Source organism: Ascaphus truei, chromosome 11 (assembly GCF_040206685.1).
Source record: "Ascaphus truei isolate aAscTru1 chromosome 11, aAscTru1.hap1, whole genome shotgun sequence".
Lineage (NCBI taxonomy): Eukaryota > Metazoa > Chordata > Amphibia > Anura > Ascaphidae > Ascaphus > Ascaphus truei.
Genome location: NC_134493.1, coordinates 37,100,025 through 37,125,346, shown reverse-complemented (window position 1 = coordinate 37,125,346; position 25,322 = coordinate 37,100,025). Strand labels below are relative to the sequence as shown.

Genomic DNA, 25,322 nt, shown 5'->3' with positions numbered 1-25,322 from the left:
CTGATAAATACAGTACTGCCCGCTCCTCTCCTGTGCTGATAAATACAGTACTGCCGCTCCTCTCCTGCGCTGATAAATACAGTACTGCCCGCTCCTCTCCTGCGCTGATAAATACAGTACTGCCCGCTCCTCTCCTGCGCTGATAAATACAGTACTGCCCGCTCCTCTCCTGCGCGGATAAATACAGTACTGCCCGCTCCTCTCTTGTGCTGATAAATACAGTACTGCCTGCTCCTCTCCTGCGCTGATAAATACAGTACTGCCCGCTCCTCTCCTGCGCTGATAAATACAGTACTGCCCGCTCCTCTCCTGTGCTGATAAATACAGTACTGCCCGCTCCTCTCCTGTGCTGATAAATACAGTACTGCCACGCTCCTCTCCTGCACTTATAAATACAGTACTGCCCGCTGCTCTCCTGCTTTGATACAGTACTGCCCGCTCCTCTCCTGTGCTGATAAATACAGTACTGCCCGCTCCTCTCCTGTGCTGATAAATACAGTACTGCCCGCTCCTCTCCTGTGCTGATACAGTACTGCCCGCTCCTCTGCTGATCACTAGTTCCCACTGTAAGAACAGCAGCTGGCCAGGATTCCTTAACTAACTGGCATTAAGGAGCTGACCAAAGAGGGCAAGGAGACGCTCCTACTGACAGGGGTAACTCGTGGCCATTTATAGGGTTTAAGGGCCTAACCGTGACCCTTGTAGTATATCATATTGCCCACAACTGCCTGCACCTGCAGTACTGTATTTATCAGAAGATATTGAAAAACATTACAAAGCATTGCAGGGTTAATAATGCATTGTGCTCCTTGTATTTAAATAGGTAATTGTCCAGCACATTGCTGCTCTCAACTCCAGAGAAACTCCCTCCTCTCCTGGCATTTCGTATTGATCCTGGGTGACACGAGATTTAATTATTTTGCAACACCTAAATTGCAGCTGGATTGTGTTTTGCAGCCCGGACCAGGCTGGGACATGTGTACCATACCTTTTCCAAAGAACAGACAGAGAGAGTAGAACACAAGTGGTTTTTTTGTTACATTTATTAAAGGCCAACACATTCAGACAGTTTTAAATACAGGGTCCTGGAAGAAGTGATGACGGCAGCCGCGGTATCACTGCATGCAGCCGGAGTCACGGAGCGCCTGCTCCAGCTACCTGCAGGAGAAGCAGAGCGTCCTGAGAGCAGGAGCGAGTACACACAGGCATCAGTAATACAACACATGCAGTGTACAGCTCCTCTGCTGTCCGTCTGGTTTGCAACATCACAAAATTCTAGGAGAAGACACGGCAGGGTAATGTGGGACATGTACTAGCTCAGAGGTGGACCACTCCCATCCTCAAGACCTACCGTCAGGTTTTTAGGATACCCTGCTTCAGCACAGGTAGAAGACTGAGCCACTGATTAAGCCACCTGTACTTTAGTAGGGATATCCTCAAAGCCGAATCTGTTGGTAGCTCTTTAGGACGGGAGTTGGCTACCCCTGTACTAGATATTACAGTTACATCCATTGCAATCCGTTTTGGGCAAATTATTTTCATTCTATAGGAAAATTGCATGAAAGCACGGAAAAGGCATAAGGTAACTTAACTCACAAAGTTATTCAATTACTCAGAAACCATCCTGCACGTTGCTGTGCGGTCTGATATTTCATTTCAGAGGTCTCTTAAAATAGCTACAACTACGAATGACTTAGGAACAGGTTTTATAACCAATTGCTGCGTCTGTTACAATCTGTACTGTATATTCGGTGGAAGGTTTGTTTTTAGGGTTTCCATTCTTGCACGTTATCGGTGGACATAAAAAATGGCCGCCGGTTCTGGGCTCGCTCCACCGGGCCAATAAAACACAGCCACTATTTGCTCTCTGCAGGCACAGCTGCAGATTTTTGAGTCAAACGGCAAAAAAACATATACAAATGTCTAACTGGCGAGGCCCCGGAGATCAGGGGATCACAGATGAGCTCAGACACCCACCAGTTTAGGCAAGGTTAAACCATGACATGTATTTTGGGGGGGGGGGGGGGAGAGGATGTTGCTAAATGCTATTGAATCCCCCAATATCAGAAGAGTTATATACTCACAGTGAAAAGATTGATCGACGTGCCCTTCATTCATAAACATCTTTTTTATCTGCAATGTAATCTACAATCTCCTGCGGTGTCATCAGCTTCTCGCCATCTGCGTCTGGAATCTCGAAGCCTGCGAGCGAAACACCAGCACCCATCAGGAGTAACATCGAGAGAGGTTAACGCAAGCACATGGTCGTGTTCGCACGGTCTGTTACCCTACTATACCTCTGCTCTTATGGCATTAAATGTCAGCCTTACATAGAACGTAGCTATACTTTATCTGTACTGCAATGACGCGCGTGTACACACAATCACTACGCCTTTGCAGACATCACATGTAGGTGCAGTTAGGGTTTGAAAAAGTCAGGCGTTTGGTTAAATACTGCTCTAATCGGATGTGTATAAAAAAGGCACACAAAAAAACCACTATCTTGGGTTATTTAATTCAACCCTGTGATGAAATGATCTGGTAAGGCTGTCAGGGCTGTCATTGAATATGTGCCCAAGCCCTGCACTGAAACTTGAATAGCGCTCAGCTACCCTTTACACAGCTCAGTCTGCATGTAACAGCTGTCAAAGCTCTGCTAACCCAAAGGCAGCCACCAGTAAGAGCATGTGCTATACGTGCGCCATCTAGTGGCACAAGAAAGAAACTACTGTCTCCCAATGGGAGCAGGAAAGCGGTAGAAGACCAAATTAAAGGTCTATTGGAGGACAAAATCACAGTCGCCAGCAGCTAATATAGATGCCTAATCTAGATGAACAGACAGCCCCGCATGTGAGGAGGCGAAGGCGTACAGGCAACTTACCAAATTCATCCTCCATTGCCATGATTATCTCAACTTGGTCCAAACTGTCCAAACCCAGGTCCTTCATGAAGTGAGAGCCGACAGCCAGCTGGAAGAGACGGGCAATAAATGCAGCAGGTGCCACGCAGGAGACGGGCAATAAATTCAGCAGGTGCCACGCAGGAGACGGGCAATAAATTCAGCAGGTGCCACGCAGGAGACGGGCAATAAATGCAGCAGGTGCCACGCAGGAGACGGGCAATAAATGCAGCAGGTGCCACGCAGGAGACGGGCAATAAATGCAGCAGGTGCCACGCAGGAGACGGGCAATAAATGCAGCAGGTGCCACGCAGGAGACGGGCAATAAATGCAACAGGTGCCACGCAAGAGACGGGCAATAAATGCAGCAGGTGCCACGCAGGAGACGGGCAATAAATGCAGCAGGTGCCACGCAGGAGACGGGCTTAACAGAAGAGGACACCCCTAAAACTAAAAGATAAAATTGAACACGGGCCGTGGAGGGGTTAAACCTGGGGTGGGTTTAATACTATTTATTATTAAATGAGTCTGAGTAAGCTGCGACTTCTTGTTTTTAAGGCGACACAAGAGCAAGATAAAGACGCGATGTACAAACAATAACCCGTTACGAATGGGACTATGTATGACAGAACGATCACAGGTGCGGAGGAACCCACTTGCAGTAGCATCTCACCTTTGCAGGGTCAATTTTATCGTACAACTTCAACACGTAGAGGACCCGGTCCGAAATGCTCCCCAGGGTCAGAGGAGGGAGATCTCCATACTGGCGACATAATTGAAATAAGGAGCTGGAAACCTAAAAGAAGATAAACTCGGTGAAGAGGCTGTAAATGCTGGATTCTTACAGGCCCCTGTCGTATGCTCGAGTGGTACTGCAGGATTGTACGTAGGAATGGCATCGCTATTCAAATACAAGGATTTCAGAGCCGTGTGTCCCATCAGCTCCACAAGGCAGCAGCCGGTTTCCTGTGTATGATATGGTTCCGGGCTCTGCAGGTTGAGGGCCGTTCTATACAGCATGCGGCCGTGCGTTCCTATGCGAACGCGCGTGCCGCATGCTTTCCGTGTATATATAGAGCCGGGAGCTGCAGGTAAGTGTATATGCGTGTATATGTTGTGTGAGTGCAAGGAAGATTTTTTTAAATTAAAAAAAAAAGTTTAATATTTTTTTTGTGTGTGTGTACATTTATACACGCACGCGCGCAAAGATGAATTTCTTCATCTTTGCTGCTGTCTGTCGGCTCCCCTCTCCCTGCCGTGCACGGCACATCTATAGAAAGGCAGACTAACGTCAGCCAGCTAAATATCCGCGCACGGCGTAGAACGCGCCCGGCACTATAGAACGTGCCTAATGCCGTTTAAGCAAAAAGACATACGTTAAACAAAAAAAAAAAAAGTGATCCCATTAACAATGCACTGATTAATTACCTTTTATTAGTATTCAATGCATCAATAAATCTCACATTGGCAAAAGTCAGCCCTGATATACACACAATAAAAATCTCTGGTACTGTGTCAGTTGCAGTTGACGCCCAATCTAATTGGTATACCTCCTAATCATCAGAACAACATGTGCAGGTAATACGTTTCAGGAAGCAATAAAGTACATGTAGAGATAGCAACAAAATCACAATAAGTCATATATTGGTTTGCAAACCCAAAAAGGAAAGTGTCCTCTTCATGCATAGATAGCAGAGACTGGAAGTTATCCAAGTGTAACGTCTAATTAATTGCATACAATGTGTCTATCAATAAAAGCCCATAATAAGGCCAAATGTCAGCACTTATTGTCATCACATAACCACAGCCCCGGGCTGAATACTCATACTATGGGAGGAGCATCATTGGAGAGTAATAAAACGGTAAAATATCACCATCTTAAGGGTGGCACAGTCCGAGAACAAACTGCATGACCAGTAAAAAGCCGTCAAACGCCAGATGTCCTCACGTCTACCTGACTTGAAACCAGAACATTTTCATGCAGTTGCAGCAAGGGACTGTGTCCACCCTTAAGATGGTGATATTTTACCGTTTTATTACTCTCCAATGATGCTCCTCCCATAGTATGAGTATTCAGCCCGGGGCTGTGGTTATGTGATGAGAATAAGTGCTGACATTTGGCCTTATTATGGGCTTTTATTGATAGACACATCGTATGCAATTAATTAGACGTTACACTTGGATAACTTCCAGTCTCTGCTATCTATGCATGAAGAGGAAACTTTCCTTTTTGGGTTTGCAAACCAATATATGACTTATTGTGATTTTGTTGCTATCTCTACATGCACTTTATTGCTTCCTGAAACAAATTACCTGCACATGTTGTTCTGATGATTAGGAGGTATACCAATTAGATTGGGCGTCAACTACAACAGTACGAGATAGAGATAATATAAATATATATATGGGCTGACTTTTGCCAATGTGAGATTTATTGATACATTGAATACTAAAAAGGTAATTCAAGAGTGTATTGTTAATGAGGTTTGTTTTTTCTACGTTTATCTTTTTGCCTAAGCTTACATTCCTAAGTGCACCATCAGAAAACAGATTTATTGAATACCTCATTTAATAATTTACTTATCTGAGCTATCACATTCTTTAGTGACTTAATGCTACATGGTTCCTTGATTCTGTTGGATTCCTTATCCGTAGATCACATCTCTTAATAGTATCTGCTAGATATCAGCATTAGGCCTTCCCTAAAAGCTCTGCTTAATTCTTGGTGTTTAGAAGACATTATTACATAGGCCCAACATCCAGTAATAGGGAGGGGAATTTTTTTTCAAAACCCTATACAAATAAATATTTATTTCTATCTAATCTACAAAAATTGTCCATCTTTAAATAAGAAATTGGGACAGAAAACAAACATGGCGCTTGTTGCAGACCATATGCAGAACCATTCCTAAAATAACCCCCACATGGAGTTTTGTTTACCCTCACAAAATAGAATTGAGTATGTATGAAGATATTGGACAATGGACCAGCTCTGAATACCAATTTAATGCACCACAAACTGAAACACTACTTGTGTTCAGCCCAACCCTGGCTCTCAATGCGATACTTCACGGCACAAGCCCAGACCCATTGAAAACCAGACAGGTAACTCCATATTATCAGTAACATGGTTGTCTCATTGTTGGGAACCTTGAGCCCACCTCCAGAACGTGCTGTCACAAGTCAGCAAAGGTGGCCAAATTGTTGGGATTCTTTGGACTAATCTTGATTTCTCTCATCGCTACAATTATCACAAAATGTTATTCTGGAGACGAGGATTACAAACTCCAAAATGTTTATAAGTAAAGGAGAGTTGTGTTGACAGCACTGTCTTCAAAGCAGAATAAACTCAATTTGAATTATCCTATTGGATATAGAATAAAAACCGGTAATATCATCTGGCAACATTTACTGAACCCTTTCTGAAAGACCCCAGACAAATAGAAATGCCTGTGCCCTCTGAGCTTCCGAGTTATTTAACAGCCCCTCTTTCTTCCAAGTCTCTGTCAAGCATCTGAACTGAAAAGGTGACCGCTTGTAGCATCCTTTAATAAAATCCCACTCTTTGAAGTCCGTATTATCTCATTAAAAATCCTTTATCAGTCCGCAACCTTAAAACAGTATCACTAATCTCTCTGGGAGCAATGGTCCCAACATTAGTCACTTCTAAAGAACACCAAATACACACCCATAGCAAAATCTGAGTTTACCCAATTTACTGCCGGTCCCTCTGACAGAGTAGAGTGAACATATTTAAAACTTTGCATGACAGGAGAGCACCAACCACAGAGACTGACCACTTGGTCCCACTAAGTGCTCATATTCCTGAGCTTCTGTAAAACTTCAACCCCCCCCCCCCCCCCCACCACCACCTCCTCACCCCCACAAACACTTCGTTCCCTTTGTACTTATCCCAAGCAGCTTCAACATTCCTTCATTGTATCACCCTGTACTACTCCCTCCCCTGGCAAGCAGCTCCAGGAATCCACCACAGGTTTCCCAAAACCTCTCACCCTCCAGAATCAGAACAGGACCTCAAGTTCTAGAATCTCTGAAGGAGCCTCCTCAGAATACTGGTTACACCGGCACCGCCCACCCAAACCACGGTTATAGCTGATGACCCCGTCTCTCCGTCCCCAGTGGTCCACCTTCAGTGACCCCCTGCCCGCCCTCCCTCCCCAGTGGTCCACCTTCAGTGACCCCCTGCCCTCCCTCCCCAGTGGTCCACCTTCAGTGACACCCTGCCCTCCCTCCCTCCCCAGTGGTCCACCTTCAGTGACACCCTGCCCTCCCTCCCCAGGGGTCCACCTTCAGTGACCCCCTGCCCTCCCTCCCCAGTGGTCCACCTTCAGTGACCCCCTGCCCTCCCTCCCCAGTGGTCCACCTTCAGTGACCCCCTGCCCTCCCTCCCCAGTGGTCCACCTTCAGTGACCCCCTGCCCTCCCTCCCCAGTGGTCCACCTTCAGTGACCCCCTGCCCTCCCTCCCCAGTGGTCCACCTTCAGTGACCCCCTGCCCTCCCTCCCCAGTGGTCCACCTTCAGTGACCCCCTGCCCTCCCTCCCCAGTGGTCCACCTTCAGTGATCCCCTGCCCCCCCCTCCCCAGTGGTCCACCTTCAGTGATCCCCTGCCCTCCCCAGTGGTCCACCTTCAGTGACCCCCTGCCCTCCCCAGTAGTCCACCTTCAGTGACCCCCTGCCCTCCCCAGTGGTCCACCTCCAGTGACCTCCTGCCCTCCCCAGTGGTCCACCTCCAGTGACCTCCTGCCCTCCCCAGTGTCTCCTGACCCCCTTCAGTGACCCCTATCCTCCCCAATGCACCCCCCTCCCGTGATCCCTGCCCTTCTCACTCCCCATTGTCTCTTCTTCGGTGACCCCCCTGTACCTGAGGGGCGAGGATGGGGGCGACCGCGGCGGGCCGGGACAGAGAGGATCGGTGCCGGCAGGCGGGGAGTGAGAGGCGGGGGAGGGAGCGGAGACCGGAGCGGACACACAGAGAGAGGGCACGGGACGCCATGGCGGACTGCGGCTACCCAGGCTGCACCGCGAAGCGGGAAAAGTAAGCGAGACGTCAGGCGAGGGGGGATAGAGCGACGCGGGATTATAGAGAAAAGAGCAGAGAGAGGCTAGAGCGTCGTCACCATAGAGACGCGCAGTGAGGACAGAGTGGCTGCAACCATAGAGACTGACAGACTGGACTGGGGATTAAACCATAGAGATGCTGCCTGATGTAGAAAGAGCGTCTTAAATAAATAAATTAATAACATTAATACCTAAATAAATACATTTGCGTATTTTGATGGGATAGAGGGACTGTCCGCCATGTAGCATGCTTCCTATCTGTAACGGGAATAGGGTTTGGTAAGGTTGTCACCTTGACTAGTTTTAAGCTTTCAGATGGCACATGATTCAGCCGGCCATCTTGCTATACCCAAATATAAGAACTCATGGTCCTCCCGCCATGTTGGTACCCCCAATGAGGACAGAAAGCAAGGTCACTGGTGATACTAGGCTGCCATCAGCACAGCAATTTCTGGGCTCTGACAATGACTGTAAAGTGGGTCATATCATAATGTCAATAATTTTCACATACCCCTTATCGTGTTTGCCACTCTGAACACAATAACGCGAAATAAATAAAACACATTGCATCTGTGCCTTGGAGATTTAGTGACCAAAGCAAGCAAACTCAGGTCTCTATGTAATGTGTGGTGCCTGAGGTAAGAGAGATCAAGTGAATTTACTCAAGGTCACAAGGACAGGACTTTGAGGGCTGAGAAGCTCTATGATAATGTCACTGCCTGTGAAGTGGATGAATTAGGCTATGCTTTGGCCGAGTCCATAGAAGGACAGGCCGTGCTGAGCCGTGCGGACGCTCCGCGCTGAGCCCCTGCATCCTCAATGAGGATGCCTTGAGAGGGGGCTCACGCGAGCGTCCGCAGGCGTGCTGACGAGATGGAGGTTTCAGCCGAGCGCCAAGCTGTTTTTCAGCGCGCTGTCGGCTGAAAACCTCCAATCAGCCGTGACGTCGATGTCAGTGCGTCGCGGGCGATTGGCCCAGCGACATCACTGCCCTGCCTCCAACCACCTCCCCCCGGCTCCGATCGCGCCCGCTGGCTCGCCTGTATGGGCATGAAATCGCCCAGATTTCAGCAGGCGAGCCTCAGCGTCAGCGCGGTTCGGATCGCCTCACCCCTCTATGGCCCGGGTCTTAGAGTGACGGCGACGCGACAGTAGGCTACAGTCGCTGGAAAAATTGATATGACTTCCAGCGATCGCGACCAAACCATCGCTCCGTCGCATCCCGCTTACTATAAGCGCACGTGACGGCGGCAATGCATTTGTTTTGACGCGATGTTTCTACGACGTACTATAAGCGCAGCCTTATGTGTAATTCCCAGTAGCAACTCTCCCTGTGATCTTGGGCAAATCATTCAACCTTCCTGTACATTTCAGGCACTACCATTATTTGGGCAGGGACTCCTTGTGTCTGCAACATCCCTTGTAATGTACAGACTTGTTGCGGATGCCATCAGCCCTCCACAAGAAAAAAATATTCATATTTAAACTGGGTTCTACTGCTTGAAAAACAAGTGTTCACCTTTAGATTATTCCATTTTATTTAGGTGGCTGTTCTACATCCTGAAGTTTGTGAACAGGCGCAGTGAAACAGACATTTGACTTTGTATCTGCAGTTGACATGTATCTGTTGAAATCGGGCACACCAGCTGCCCACCTATCCTTACAACTTCTTATAAAACAGAAAACATTTAATATATTTATTATATACGGAAAACATCTGAACTCAAAATGATAATGCCGTTTGACTTAAATTTAAAAAAAAAAAAGACAATGCTGATATGGGGTATCCCACTCACTAACATCATTTTACTGTAATATTTCTACCTGCCTCTCTGTTAATTTTACAATTCAACCCCCACCTCCTTCACACTGCTGATGATGGTGGTATGGTCCGAATTCTCACTGTCCCTTTCATTGCTGTCTGTTTATTTATCTCCCCTCTGCTGAAGTTTTACATCTGTGTTAAACTCTTGGAATATATGTTAATCAATATTGCTCGACCTGAGATAGAGAGGAGAACTCAATCACACACAGGGCCCCAACAGAAATCATGAGGCCCAGGACAAATGAAAGGAGCAGGGTACCCCCCGCCCCCTGAACCCATAGCGCACCTACCACGGAAAAATATTTTTTAGCGCACAATTTTTACTTAACTGTTTTCTTATCGTAATACGTAAAAAATAATTACTATGCAATCTGTTTATTTTTATATTTTCAACAAAAGACAGGTGACTGACTGCCTGGGTGGGTGACTGACTGCCTGGGTGACTGACTGGGTGGGTGGGTGACTGACTGCCTGGGTGGGTGACTGACTGCCTGGTTGACTGAGTGGGTGGCAATGACTGGGTGGGTGAGTAACTGGGTGGGCGGGTGACTGAGTGAGTGACTGCCTGGGTGGGTGGGTGAGTTGGGTGACTGTCCTTGACTGGGTGGATGCTGCTTCCTTGTCCGCCAGGCGCTTCCCCCTGCCCCCGATATCTCCGCGGCTGCTGCCCGGGGGGGGAGGTAGGCGGCTGGGGGGGGCGAGACTGGCGGGCTAATTTCGCGGCTGCTGCCCAGGAGGCTGGCACGGGCTCGCCACAGCGCTTCCCCTCCGTCCCACGTTGGGAGCGGGGGGGGGGGGAGGGGAGCGGGTCAACAGGCAGCAGGCCGGACACCCTGCTTTCCCTGCGCATGCGCGCCAGGACCTCGGCTCTGCACATGCGCACGGGAATTGCCGCCTTAAAAAAAATAAAAGGGGCATGGCCGCACAGGGGGCACGGGACGCCAACCCCGGCAGACCGCCCCGTTGGCGGGCCTGAACGAACACACACACACACACTCCCCCTCTCCCTGCATCAGAAGCTATCTGATTGGTTTATAGCCTGTCACATGATGAGACCGTCGCTGTAAAAATCAAATTCTACTGACTAGAGATTTCGGTCGCTCCGTCTCTGTCGCGCCTACTATAAGCGCATGTGACGAATTCAATGCATTTGTTTTGGTGCGACATCGTGTCGCTGGCACTATAAGTGCAGCCTAAGTTAAAAAGGTATCATCTAATACTGAAGTACTCATTTACTCCGCACTAAGTTATTATAAATCTAGACATTACATGACTTGGAGTGGTTCTAGATCTGAGTAGTAAGGACAATGGGTTTGAAGTGAGAAAGGTTCAAAACTAAGTCACGTTCCAATCTTTCTGTATCTCAAACACCAAAGGGAAGGGTGTGTTGCATCTTCACGTGTTTATGGTAAGTGTTACCATTTAACAATAAAATAATATCTCACCTGTAATTGTACTGTTGTGAATGCCATCTTGAATTCAGGCAACATACAGTCCACATTCATTCCATATGGATCAGGGCTGGCCAACTCCAGTGCTCAAGAGCAACCAACAGGTCAGGTTTTCAGAATATCCCTGCTTCAGCACAGGTGGCTCTTGTCAAAGACTGAGCCACTGATTGAGCCACCTGTGCTGAAGCAGGGATATCCTGAAAAACTGACCTGTTGGTAGCTCGAGGACTGGAGTTGGCCGTCCCCGATCTAGATAATCACAATAGATTATCGGTAGATAAGGTATTACATTTCCATATTAATCCCAACATCCACGCAGTACCACTAAGCCTTCCTCTTTACCATGTAACTGCCTCCAGCCTGCAACATATTGCAGAGCAGTGAAAGAGTTAAACGTGAATGTACGGGGCTGTGGCAGTTCTAGCAGACGTCGAAAATCAGCATCGAATAAGATGGGCAAGTAAGAGCACACACCTGGAAACACACAACGGCTTCCATGGACTTTAATGTAGCTATTTACAACAAAATGTACAGATTTATTTCTTTATTTACATTATTTATACATTGTACATATCTATACTTATAAAATAGTGAGAACTAACTGATCATTGTAACAGTTTACCAAGACCGAGTTACCTCACTGAGCGCTGTAGTGCTATTTCTTACATTGTTTTTAGAGACGATCAAGTTCAGACTTTTGGATTTCGACACCCTGGAAATAGACAATTGGCATAAAACATGGGACGCAATGCTATTGGCTACATTTTGTTTTGTTTGTTCGGGGGTGTCGGACGCCGGAATTCTGGACTCCGTCATGTCGATTTTGTCTTAATTGCAACGGAAGAGCAACGAGCTGCAGGTCGCAGTGAAAGGGTTAAAGGCAATACAAGGCTAACAATGGCAGGAAAACACAGGTTTGCATTTGACGAGATGTGATGTGAAGAACCCCCTGTAAGTTGTACTTGTTCTGTCATTATGGTATTTAAAAATTGTATCCGTTTGTGTATTATCCTGATTAAGTGAATTCTGCCTTGGCTTTGTTCCTTATTAGGAAAACATTTGAAAGTATAAATATTTCCTATTACCTTCAAAGGAAGTTATTGCTTTTAGTGGCAACTATTCTCAGTGGGAGAGCAAGAACAGGGAATGTAACTCCTTCTCCAGTGTTCATTTCACACATAAAAATGAATTTGTCTGTCTCAGATGTTCAGAGGGAATTAGCCTAACAAGTAACCTTGGCCTGTATTTTCCAAGGTCATAGGGTTCCTGGTTCTCTTGTCTCTTGAATATGACTCTGTATATTCATATACACATATTGTTCCATCTTTCTGTCCAGTCAGTAGGCATGAGGAGCTGTGGGACCATCTCAACAAGCACCAGTGCATATCAGAGCTGGGAGGGAGCAGAGTACTGCAATGACTTCTGGGTAAGTCCCAGAGTGCAATGCTTCCGCAGGTTAGCACCGCTGCTGCACTGTGGTTGTCCACATCGCCTTCCAGATACCTAGCCACACAAAGAAGGGTCAGTGAAATCACCTGGCAAAAGTCACATCACATAAGACAAAAAGTGTCATTTTAATTCATACCTCCCAGTGTGTCCTTCTGGAAGTGTGTAAGACATGACGTGAACGCACAGCGCTCTCCTGGGATTGGCTGCAATCAGTCTGAATATGCAGCCTCCAGCGGCCTCACGGTCACTACTATACGGACTGGCGAGGACCAGGAATAGCAGACCCTGATGCAGATATAAAAGGATATAACCGTGTGAGTGCAACGCGCTCAACTTCACTGGTCTCTTCTGCATCATTTCTGCCACTTTTCATTCTGTGCTTGGGGGGGGAAAAAAACTTCTCCAAAACTTTACTGCAACAACACGCTAAAGATCTTAAGCACCTGACAAACAGAGGTGGTGTGAATGGCTGCTCACCGAGTCAGAAGACGCACTCAGACAAGTAGCATCCTGGCAGAGATCACCGATGTAAATGGTGCTGAGGAGCTGTCCGGTGACACAGTTCCTGCAGATCAGGGGAATAAACTTACATCCTTCATACTGCTGAAAAACTACATACACACGATTCATCCTCTGCTGGCAGAGCCTGCAACACATGCAAAGGGATCCCACCAGCATTGCACGGGTCAGTTACCAACCTCTGGGGTTTGAAGCAATAAGGCACCTCACCAGTGTGTTACTAGGTAACCCTCCCATTCTATGGCCAGGTCCCCAGTGGCCGCTGCGGCGCGTGCGCCACACACCACAGCACAGCCCTCTATGGGGTGGGCCCCAGTGGCCGTGTGTGTGGGCAAGCAAAGCGCTGTGACGCGTACGCTGGCAGGGAAGACAAGAATTTTGTCTTCCCGTGCCGCAACGCGGTCATGTGCTCGGCAGGCAGCCAATGGAAAAGCAGATATGCCCTGCCATGGCTGCGCCCCCCGTCATGGCCCCCGCGCATCCCATAGCTCATCTACAGAACGCAGATCGCGGCTGTAATCTGTGCACGCGCCGCCAGGCACGCGTGCAACAGAGAGCACTGGGGCCGTAGCCTAGGTCTTAAGTGGGATGACTTTGGGATTTCAATCCCAAAGCCAGTTCCTCCAGCTCTTGGTCACTCCCTGTCTGTGCCTCTTAAACACCAAATAATGTGATGTATTCCGCCCAGCTGTACTGATTAACTAGCAGAGCATTTCAATAAGCACAATGTGTCCCTGACAAGAAAAGATGCCGCTCTGCAGACAACTCGTTACGCGACCCCCAGCAGACTATGGGGACATAATATATGGCACAGCGCCCCAAACTCACCTTAGCAAACTTGATACCCTCTACAATTCAATATGCCGCTTTGTCCTCCAATGCAACTACAACACACATCACTGCGAAATGCTCAAAGAACGAGATTGGCCATCACTTGAGTCTAGGTGCAAAGTTAATCTTAACTGCTCATGCAATGTCTGTTTATAATGTATAACCCTGATCACTTAATGTAACGATGTACTTGTAACCATGTATCTATCTGTCATCATAACTGTGCCCAGGACATACATGAAAACGAGAGGTACCTCTCACTGTATTACTTACATGTAAAACATTTTTATAAATAAATAAACTCACCAGATAATCATGTTACTGTTGGCAGTGGTCCCGACCAAAGCATCCCTCTCCCCTTTCACTTCAGAAAAGGCCACGACGCGGTCCTCGGGGGCCATCAACATATGGGACTGAGCCATTCTGAAGGTGATTCAAACAGACCCGTTCTATCACTACTAAATGCATTTCGCGACCAGATCCTACAACCTTCTCAGCAAGAGTACCCACAGTACACTGTATCTGTTGCTGTGAAGGGTATGACCTTTTCACCTTATCCTTAGAATAACAAAGCTCCATAGCATTGGGTTACCAGGACTTAACCTCATCACTTAGTCCAGGGGTGGGCAACCTATTTTTCAATATAGCCACAAGTGTGGCAAACGGGAAGTGAAAATAGCCACACCATATAAAAATTGAGGTATTATGTTGCACATTCGATAATTTCATATTCTATTTCGTAAAACATTCTGGGACCATTTAACACCTTAAATCATAAATTGCATACTGCACAGGAGGGAGGGGTAGGCTTCACCAACAGATAACATTCCAGTTACCTTGTTTCTAAGAAAGTTTTTTGGCTTAGTCAATTGTTCCATTATACATATTGGAAATATTACTGTATGCTCATTTGCATGTCTTAGACAGGTCTGCAACCCTGCCTTTCACCATTATCACCCAGCATACAGTGCTTCCACTGCAGCAAGGGATTCTGGGAAATGACATGCAAATGAGCAGACAGTGCCACCTTTTGCTTCAAAACCATATGAGATGTTATTGTGACAAACGGCTTACTCCGGGGCTCCGTCGTTTGTCCGGGACTGTTTAGAACACGGTCTTTTAGGGTAGGTTAAATGATGAGGCGTCACGTACTGTTCCTTTAAACAGGCTATGCCTGGTTTATTCAGTCCCAGGCACTGAGACTGCCACAGTGCATACAACAGAAAACAGATCAAAACAAAAGCTGCTCACCTGAGCGATAACTTAACTTAGATATCCCTGACTCAGGGTTGGAAGTGGCTTTTCCACTTCCAACATCAAAACACGGTACTTTTGCAGTCTTACACAAATGAACAGAAAGATTGAACCTGTTTGGGGAAGAGGCTTCTCCCCTCTGTAGTTCAGCAGCCTTCCAGCCTCCTGGCTCTTGTGGGGAGACCAGAGCAAACAGGAAATCAGTCTTTCATACCTGATTCCTAATTAGCATGACAGGTGACAGAAATCAGGCAGCAGACAAACTCTGGTCTGGATCTCTCATCCCTCAGTTCCAGCGCTTGCCAAACTGTGGGATGGAGTGTATGTATTATAAGGCTGCACTCCCAGGCTAAACAGGATAGAAACTGTCTAGTATCCTGGGAGCCCTATATACGGAATTTATTACCATCCCCTGGTTTCTGTCACATATCCTCCCCCCCAGCTCAGACCTCGAGGGATGAGCGACCATGGATATTAGGGAGTGCATCCTTGACAACCCGTCAGCATTGCCATGTTTGTGCCCTGACCTGTGTTCCACAGAAAATTTAAAGGGTTGTAGGCTTAGGAACCACTTGGTCACTCTAGCATTCTTTTCCCTGTTTTGACACATCCAGGTAAGGGGTGCATGATCTGTGACCAACCGGAATTTTCTCCCCAACAGGTAGTATTTGAGCGTCTCTACAGCCCACTTTATTGCGAGACACTCTTTCTCTACTATGGAGTAATTTTTCTCCTGGGGATTTAGTTTCCTACTTAAATAAAGGATGGGGTGCTCCTCACCTTGAGACTCCTGGGAGAGTACCGCCCCCAGCCCTACCTCAGATGCGTCGGTTTGGACTACGAACTCTTTGGAGAAGTCAGGTGTGACCAACACTGGTTGGGCACAGAGAGCTTCTTTCAGGCTTCTAAAGGCCTGTTCGGTTTCGGGGGACCACTTTACCATTAGCGGTCCTCTTGCTTTTGTGAGGTCAGTTAGTGGGGTTGCCTTAGTTGCAAAATTGGGAATAAACCTTCTATAGTACCCAATTAACCCCAAAAAGGTCCTTACTTGTTTTTTTGTAACTGGCCTTGGCCAATTTTGTATCGCCTCCACTTTGAGTGTTTGGGGTTTGAGTAAACCTCTGCCAATAGAATATCCCAGATACTTGGCCTCCTCCAGACCAATAGTGCATTTAGCGGGGTTAGCAGTTAGTCCAGCAGACCGGACTGCGTCAAGCACAGCTTGGACCTTTGGAAGGTGGGATTGCCAATCTTCACTATGGATTACCACATCATCCAGGTAGGCGGCAGCATACCGAGCATGTGGTTTTAAAATTTTATCCATCATTCTTTGGAATGTGGCGGGAGCTCCATGTAAGCCAAAAGGCAACACCTTATACTGAAAGAGGCCGTCTGGGGTTGAGAAGGCTGTCTTTTCTTTTGCCCTTTCTGTGAGGGGAACCTGCCAGTACCCTTTTGTTAGGTCTAGGGTTGTGAGATATCGGGCTTTGCCCAGTCTCTCTACAAGTTCATCTACCCTGGGCATAGGATAAGTATCAAATTTTGACACCGCGTTTAGTTTCCGGTAGTCATTACAAAACCTTGTTGTACCATCTGGCTTTGGGACTAAGACTATAGGGCTGTTCCACCCACTTTGGGATTCCTCAATTACACCTAGTTTTAGCATTTTTTTAACCTCTAAACTTATAGCCTTTCTTTTGGCCTCTGGGATTCGGTACGGTTTAAGGTTAACTCGGACCCCCGGTTCAGAGACTAGGTCATGTTCAATTACGCTAGTTCTACCTGGCCGTATAGAGAAGATTTCTTTGTTTCTTTTCACTAAATTCTGAACCTCTCGTTTCTGATGAACAGACAGGGTTTCAGCTATGCTAACCTCTGGGTCAGTTTCTTGAATCTCTGACGGACCTGGGGGTACTAGGGTTAACAAGACTTCTCTATCTTTCCAGGGCTTGAGTAGGTTTATATGGTAAATTTGCTCAGGTTTCCTCCTACCTGGCTGTCTTACCTTATAATTTACTTCTCCCACTCTTTCCAAGACCTCATATGGCCCATGCCATTTAGCAAGGAATTTACTCTCCACGGTGGGAACCAGAACTAGTACCCTATCACCTGGAGAAAAAATTCTGACCCTAGCACCCTTATTATATGTATTCCTCTGTGCTTCTTGAGCTTTCTCCATGTGTTCCCTCACTATGGGTAGGACTGCAGCAATGCGGTCCTGCATCTGGGCAACATGCTCTATTACACTTCTGTAAGGGGTAACCTCGTGTTCCCAAGTCTCTTTGGCTATATCCAGTAAGCCCCTTGGGTGTCGGCCATACAATAGTTCAAACGGGGAGAAGCCTGTGGATGATTGGGGAACTTCCCTAATGGCAAATAACAGGTACGGTAACAAACAATCCCAGTTTTTCCCATCTTTATCAACCGCCCGCCGTAACATGCTCTTTAAGGTTTTATTGAACCTTTCCACTAAACCATCTGTTTGTGGATGATAGACTGAGGTTCTGAGATGCTTGATTTTTAGGAGTTTACATAGCTCTTTCGTTACTTGGGACATAAATGGTGTTCCCTGGTCAGATAGAATCTCTTTAGGAATCCCGACCCGGGAAAACAGAACTACTAACTCTTTTGCTATGTTTTTAGCTGAGGTGCTACGTAGGGGAACTGCCTCCGGATATCGGGTGGCATAATCTAATATTACCAATATATGCTGATGTCCCCTAGCAGACTTTATTAGGGGTCCTACTAGATCCATAGCAATCCGGTCAAATGGTACCTCTATTATGGGAAGGGGTACCAATGGGCTGCGGTACGCCTTGAACGGGGCGGTGATCTGACATTCTGGGCATGAGGAACAATAATTCGTAATTTCTGCCAGAACCCCAGGCCAATAGAAGCTTCGGAGAACCTTTTCTTTTGTCTTTTCCACCCCTAGGTGTCCCCCCAATGGATGACTATGTGCGAGGTGTAATACTACGTTACGGAATGTCCGTGGTACCAACAATTGTTTAGTTGTAACTGATTTCCTTTTATCAACCCGATATACTAGGTCGTTCTCTACCTCGAAGTAGGGGTAAGCAAGTGACCTATCTGGTTGGCCAGGAGTACTATTCTGGTCCCGTATATTTCCCCTTGCTACCGCTAATGTGGGGTCCTCCCACTGGGCCTTCTTAAAACTCCCAGGACTGACCTCTAGGTCAGCGAGGGTCTTATCCGGTTCTGGGGTGGTAAGTGTCTGCTCAACATCTTGATTTGGGGTATTCCCTACCAAAGTAGTGATGGGGAAGGGAATTTTACAGCACTCCTCCTTTTCCCCCTTCTTATTTGGGCCCTCGTCAACCTCCATTTCTGAAAAAGGGAAAGGATTTGTTTCTTCTAATACTTCGTTATGGTCCGCTATTGAACTCTGGGCGCTATTCTGAGCGGGGGACCACATTTTTAGAAAATGGGGAAAGTCAGTCCCTATTAACACATCATGTGCCAGTTTGGGTACAATACCCACCTTGAAATCTAAAGAACCAAACTCTGTTTCAAAAAAAACATCAACAGTGGAATATTCATGATTATCCCCATGTATACAACAAATTGCCACTCTTTGTGAACTGTTTCCCTGTTTCTTCTTAATGGGCAAGAGGTATTCGGACACTAGTGTGACCATGCTCCCAGAGTCAAGAAGTGCCCGAACCCTCTTACCATTAACCTTTACAAATGCCCACAGATGGTTATTCAAGGGGTCCTCTGGGCTAGGGCCCATACATTGGGACAACAGCGAATAAGGTTCCACGCTGTTGCATTGCATGGGCTCATCATTTAGTGGGCAGATTTTTGCTGTGTGGCCCCTCTCATGACAATTTACACATTTAGGTACATAGTCTGTGTCCCACTTAGAGCCTTTTCCCGGCTCCCCATGTTGGCTATTGCCCTTAGTGTGCGAACCACTGTTGCTGGTGCTGCGTGAAGGTGGTCGCCGCTCTTCAGCGCCCCTTAACCCCGGTACCCTTTTACCGTCTCTGGAAGAGTCCTGGAACCTCGGGTAGTGGGGTTGCTCCACGACTGTGGGTTGCGGGTGCTCTTCTGCTGCATTGTACCTTTCTACGAGGGCCACAAGCTCATCCGCATTGTGGGGGTCACTCCGACTGACCCAACGGCGTAAGGCAGAGGGAAGTTTCCTCAAGAACTGGTCCATGACCAACCGTTCCACGATGTGGCTGGCTGAGTTGATCTCGGGTTGTAGCCACTTCCGGGCGAGGTGGATGAGGTCATACATCTGGCTTCGGGTGGCTTTATCCATCGTGAAGGACCATGCGTGAAACCTTTGGGCGCGAACAGCCGTGGTTACGCCGAGGCGGGCGAGGATCTCGAACTTCAATTTTGCATAGACGTTAGCTTCGGCTGGCTCTAGATCAAAGTAAGCCTTCTGGGGTTCGCCGCTTAGGAAGGGTGCGATTAGACCAGCCCACTCAGCTTCTGGCCATCCCTCTCTCTGTGCCGTGCGTTCAAACGTGAGAAGATAGGCTTCCACATCATCCGAGGGTCCCATCTTCTGAAGGTAGTGGCTTGCCCTGGTCATTTTCGGAACTGGGGCTGCCGCTGCCAGTGGAAGGTTACTGATAGTCCCCCTCAGGATCTCGATTTCCTGCTGTAAGCCCTGAGCGAACCGCTGTTGCTCCTCTCTCAGCAAGCGGTTTGTCTCTTGCTGGTTTGCATTCGCGTTTTGCAGGGCTTCATTCGTCTGTTGCTGGTTTGCATTCGCCTGTTGCTGGTTGGCATTAATCTCTTGCTGGGCTATTAGCAGCTGTTGCTGGGCTGCATTCGTCTGCTGCTGGTTTGCATTAGTTTCTTGCTGGGCTATTAACAGCTGTTGCTGGGTTTCATTCACGTCTTTCTGGGCAGCGACATTGCGTACCAGCGCACCCACCACGTCTTCCATCTTCTTTGCAGAGGATGAAAAAACTTTTTTTTTTTTTTTTTTTTTTTTTCAAAGTTCTTCAACCCGCAGACCCCCTAGTGCTCTGCCCGCATTCTCCACCATATGTGACAAACGGCTTACTCCGGGGCTCCGTCGTTTGTCCGGGACTGTTTAGAACACGGTCTTTTAGGGTAGGTTAAATGATGAGGCGTCACGTACTGTTCCTTTAAACAGGCTATGCCTGGTTTATTCAGTCCCAGGCACTGAGACTGCCACAGTGCATACAACAGAAAACAGATCAAAACAAAAGCTGCTCACCTGAGCGATAACTTAACTTAGATATCCCTGACTCAGGGTTGGAAGTGGCTTTTCCACTTCCAACATCAAAACACGGTACTTTTGCAGTCTTACACAAATGAACAGAAAGATTGAACCTGTTTGGGGAAGAGGCTTCTCCCCTCTGTAGTTCAGCAGCCTTCCAGCCTCCTGGCTCTTGTGGGGAGACCAGAGCAAACAGGAAATCAGTCTTTCATACCTGATTCCTAATTAGCATGACAGGTGACAGAAATCAGGCAGCAGACAAACTCTGGTCTGGATCTCTCATCCCTCAGTTCCAGCGCTTGCCAAACTGTGGGATGGAGTGTATGTATTATAAGGCTGCACTCCCAGGCTAAACAGGATAGAAACTGTCTAGTATCCTGGGAGCCCTATATACGGAATTTATTACCATCCCCTGGTTTCTGTCACATTATATATATATATATATATACACACACACACACACACACACACACACACACACACACACACACACACACACACACACACACACACACACACACACACACACACACACACACACGATACCGTATGATGACGAATATCAGAGGCAGCACTTCAAATTGTTGTCAAAAGAATATATTGTATTAACAAGACATCATTCCAACGTTTCGGTCCGCGTGCGGGACCTTTATCAAGGTGATGTGATATCTTGATAAAGGTCCCGCATGCGGACCGAAACGTTGGAATGATGTCTTGTTAATACAATATATTCTTTTGACAACCATTTAGAGTGCTGCCTCTGATATTCGTCATCATACGGTATCGTATTGCCTATTTGAACCATACAGGATTTGCACCCACCCTATTGATTTCCCAGACGGAGTGCCTATTGTTCTTTATTATATGCTATATACATATACACAGTGGTTGACAAATCACCAAAAAATCTACTCGCCACACAAAAAAATCTACTCGCCACCTAGTACCAAACGTGTGCTGCTTGGGCCAATATTTACTCGCCCGGGGGTTAAATCCACTCGCCCGGGGCGAGCAAATGTATAGGTTTGTCGAACACTGCATATACATTATATATATATATATATATATATATATATATATATATATATATATATATACATACATACATACATACATACATACACACACACATACACACACACACACACACACACACACACACACACACGTATATATATACACATATATATATATATATATATATATATATATATGCTGAGAAAACCTCATGAATTGCACGTAAGATGACAAAAACAGTGTTAATTCTGCAAACAAACATATAGAATAATACGATTTGGGCTTTGCATGCGTTGCAAAGCCCTCCGGTAGGACAGGAGCAGATACAAAACCTTTTTCTCCCTCACCTTCCTTTCTCTGAGAACTGCAACATTTCCACCACTTGATCGGAGCCGCCGCCGCCACCGCTGCTGCAGACCAGCCGACCCCTCGATAAGCCCTGCGCTGTTTTGGTGCGTCCACGCTTCACCACTTGCTGCTCCCAGCTCCCAAGTCCAGGGCAGGAGAAGAGTACCCTACACAAAACCCAACAGAGGTTCTGCAAATGAAACATTTCTATAAAGAGAAGTCAAACCACAACACAATAACGTCTCATTCTCATCCCCACTAGATCCACGGTAATACAATTATTACTGGTCATTACGTATGTAAATGGCCCATACTGTCCTATAACAATAGGCAGGAGTACCAATTACTGTATATGTTATTATTACATATGTGATTTGCTAATTATTATTACAATGCAAATCAGATACAACGAAGGAGCCTGCTCAGAAGAGCTGAAAGATGGATCACAAACACCACCGGGGAATTTGTTTGGGAAGACTTCACCTTTACAGTGTATATAGGGACAATGGGGTTTTTACATTCTCATTCTGCTTCTTACCAAATCTCCCCAATTTCGAGGTTTCCCAGAGCAACACACACCATGTTCTTCTCTCCTGAAAGAGGAAGTATCTGGATGACTGGCACCTACAAACATAGAAAGCCAAACATTAGTTATCTTGCAGATAGTGAACATTACACAGCTGTCAGAGACATCTTTGGGGGAGCTTCTAAATACACAAATTAGGGTGTTTGCACCCCAGAGAGAGGGTGTTTCTCATTCACTAACACACCATACATGTCTTGGTTCCCCAACTCCAATCCTCTAGTTGTTTAGCAATATATTTATAATATATATTTTTTTATAAGGTGCTGACAGTGTACTCCCTGCCCCGTAGATCTTGCAATCTAATTTTGGTAGGGAGATTGAAGTCCGAAAACAGCCTGTCCGGCATCGTTGGCCGTCCAGGGTCACAAGGCGATTCCAACCACTTCAAAAGGTTAGCGCCATTACCACTGCGCTTTGGCCGCTTTACTATAGCTCACAGTTGGTCAGTCCCATCTGCAGCTCGTGCTGGTCAATGTTTCCAAAACACGGGACTTACAATGCAGCACACGGACAGCACATGCGTGTGGATGTGCAAACCCGAGGCAGCTGCTTTACAATTAAAGTTGGGGATTTTTTTTCAAGCTCAAAACCAGTAATAAAATACAGGGGCTGTTAGATAGTAACACTGCTCACTCACAAATCTTTGCCAATTAATCCATCTTTGTGCTGTTTTCTGTCAAATCCCCTGAACGGTAACACGAGATTTCTTTAATGCACACTTCACATTTTTTTCACCACTTGCAAAACTTGGGTGATTTAGGTTTGCCCAATATCTACCACCCATGAGATCATATTACTCCTACCTCAATGAAATTCCAGGTGTGCACCGCTTCCCAGTGTCCGGCAGCACGAGGTCTCCAGAGAGACACGGAAGACTCACTCGCTGCCACGATGCACAGGTCTGTAGAGTCCGAGAATTCCCACCATGCAGAGCACAGATCCACCGCACAGACCCCGACACATCCGTTCTGCAAAGAGGGCACGCCGCTTACTATCACAGGACGCCGCTTACTATCACAGGACGCCGCTTACTATCCCAGGACGCCGCTTACTATCCCAGGACGTCGCTTACTATCCCAGGACGCCGCTTACTATCCCAGGACGCCGCTTACTATCCCAGGACGCCGCTTACTACCACAGGACGCCGCTTACTATCCCAGGACGCCGCTTACTATCACAGGACGCCGCTTACTATCACAGGACGCCGCTTACTACCACAGGACGCCGCTTACTATCACAGGACGCCGCTTACTACCCCAGGACGCCGCTTACTATCACAGGACGCCGCTTACTATCACAGGACGCCGCTTACTATCACAGGACGCCGCTTACTATCCCAGGACGTCGCTTACTATCACAGGACGCCGCTTACTATCACAGGACGCCGCTTACTATCCCAGGACGCCGCTTACTATCCCAGGACGTCGCTTACTATCACAGGACGCCGCTTACTATCACAGGACGCCGCTTACTATCCCAGGACGCCGCTTACTACCACAGGACGCCGCTTACTATCCCAGGACGCCGCTTACTACCACAGGACGCCGCTTACTATCACAGGACGCCGCTTACTATCCCAGGACGCCGCTTACTATCACAGGACGCCGCTTACTATCACAGGACGCCGCTTACTATCCCAGGACGCCGCTTACTACCACAGGACGCCGCTTACTATCACAGGACGCCGCTTACTACCCCAGGACGCCGCTTACTATCACAGGACGCCGCTTACTATCACAGGACGCCGCTTACTATCACAGGACGCCGCTTACTACCACAGGACGCCGCTTACTATCACAGGACGTCGCTTACTATCCCAGGACGCCGCTTACTATCCCAGGACGCCGCTTACTACCACAGGACGCCGCTTACTATCACAGGACGCCGCTTACTATCACAGGACGCCGCTTACTACCACAGGACGCCGCTTACTATCACAGGACGCCGCTTACTATCCCAGGACGCCGCTTACTATCCCAGGACGCCGCTTACTACCACAGGACGCCGCTTACTACCACAGGACGCCGCTTACTACCACAGGACGCCGCTTACTATCCCAGGACGCCGCTTACTATCACAGGACGCCGCTTACTATCACAGGACGCCGCTTACTATCACAGGACGCCGCTTACTATCCCAGGACGCCGCTTACTATCCCAGGACGCCGCTTACTACCACAGGACGCCGCTTACTACCACAGGACGCCGCTTACTACCACAGGACGCCGCTTACTACCACAGGACGCCGCTTACTATCACAGGACGCCGCTTACTACCACAGGACGCCGCTTACTACCACAGGACGCCGCTTACTACCACAGGACGCCGCTTACTATCACAGGACGCCGCTTACTATCACAGGACGCCGCTTACTATCACAGGACGCCGCTTACTATCCCAGGACGCCGCTTACTATCACAGGACGCCGCTTACTACCACAGGACGCCGCTTACTACCACAGGACGCCGCTTACTACCACAGGACGCCGCTTACTATCACAGGACGCCGCTTACTACCACAGGACGCCGCTTACTATCACAGGACGCCGCTTAATATCACAGGACACCGCTTACTATCCCAGGACGCCGCTTACTATCCCAGGACGCCGCTTACTACCACAGGACGCCGCTTACTATCACAGGACGCCGCTTACTACCACAGGACGCCGCTTACTATCCCAGGACGCCGCTTACTATCCCAGGACGCCGCTTACTATCCCAGGACGCCGCTTACTACCACAGGACGCCGCTTACTATCCCAGGACGCCGCTTACTACCACAGGACGCCGCTTACTATCACAGGACGCCGCTTACTATCCCAGGACGCCGTTTACT

At 47.7% G+C, this 25,322-nt stretch overlaps 2 protein-coding genes across 6 annotated transcripts in view; both read right to left on the bottom strand.

Moving 5' to 3' along the window:
• Nucleotides 1-1,025: 1,025 nt before the first annotated feature.
• Nucleotides 1,026-7,975, bottom strand: NDUFAB1 (NADH:ubiquinone oxidoreductase subunit AB1). 3 transcript variants are annotated; one of them, XM_075565657.1, is made up of 5 exons: nt 7,783-7,975; nt 3,573-3,695; nt 2,882-2,969; nt 2,085-2,202; nt 1,026-1,275 (listed from the first exon to the last, which is right to left on the bottom strand). In XM_075565657.1, the coding sequence occupies exons 1-4, from the start codon at nt 7,912-7,914 to the stop codon at nt 2,111-2,113; spliced, it is 435 nt and encodes a 144-aa protein (XP_075421772.1). In that variant the 5' UTR covers nt 7,915-7,975; the 3' UTR covers nt 1,026-1,275; nt 2,085-2,110. The 3 variants fall into 3 exon arrangements, with proteins under 3 accessions (XP_075421772.1, XP_075421771.1, XP_075421773.1); XM_075565656.1 differs by having other exon boundaries at nt 1,026-1,179; XM_075565658.1 differs by having other exon boundaries at nt 1,026-1,158.
• A 3,750-nt stretch (nt 7,976-11,725) lies between these two features.
• Nucleotides 11,726-25,322, bottom strand: part of PALB2 (partner and localizer of BRCA2) — a 33,833-nt gene continuing 20,236 nt past the window's right edge. For 2 of the 3 annotated variants that reach the window (XM_075565652.1, XM_075565653.1), the window contains exons 8-14: nt 23,293-23,457; nt 22,442-22,527; nt 21,903-22,070; nt 14,361-14,477; nt 13,182-13,269; nt 12,841-12,989; nt 11,726-12,758 (exon numbers count right to left, since the gene is read on the bottom strand). In XM_075565652.1, the coding sequence (XP_075421767.1) occupies nt 12,473-12,758; nt 12,841-12,989; nt 13,182-13,269; nt 14,361-14,477; nt 21,903-22,070; nt 22,442-22,527; nt 23,293-23,457 (1,059 nt within the window). In that variant the 3' untranslated portion in view covers nt 11,726-12,472. Of the gene's footprint in view, nt 12,759-12,840; nt 12,990-13,181; nt 13,270-14,360; nt 14,478-21,902; nt 22,094-22,441; nt 22,528-23,292; nt 23,458-25,322 lie in introns of those variants that run through there. The other variant, XM_075565654.1, reaches the window with a different exon arrangement.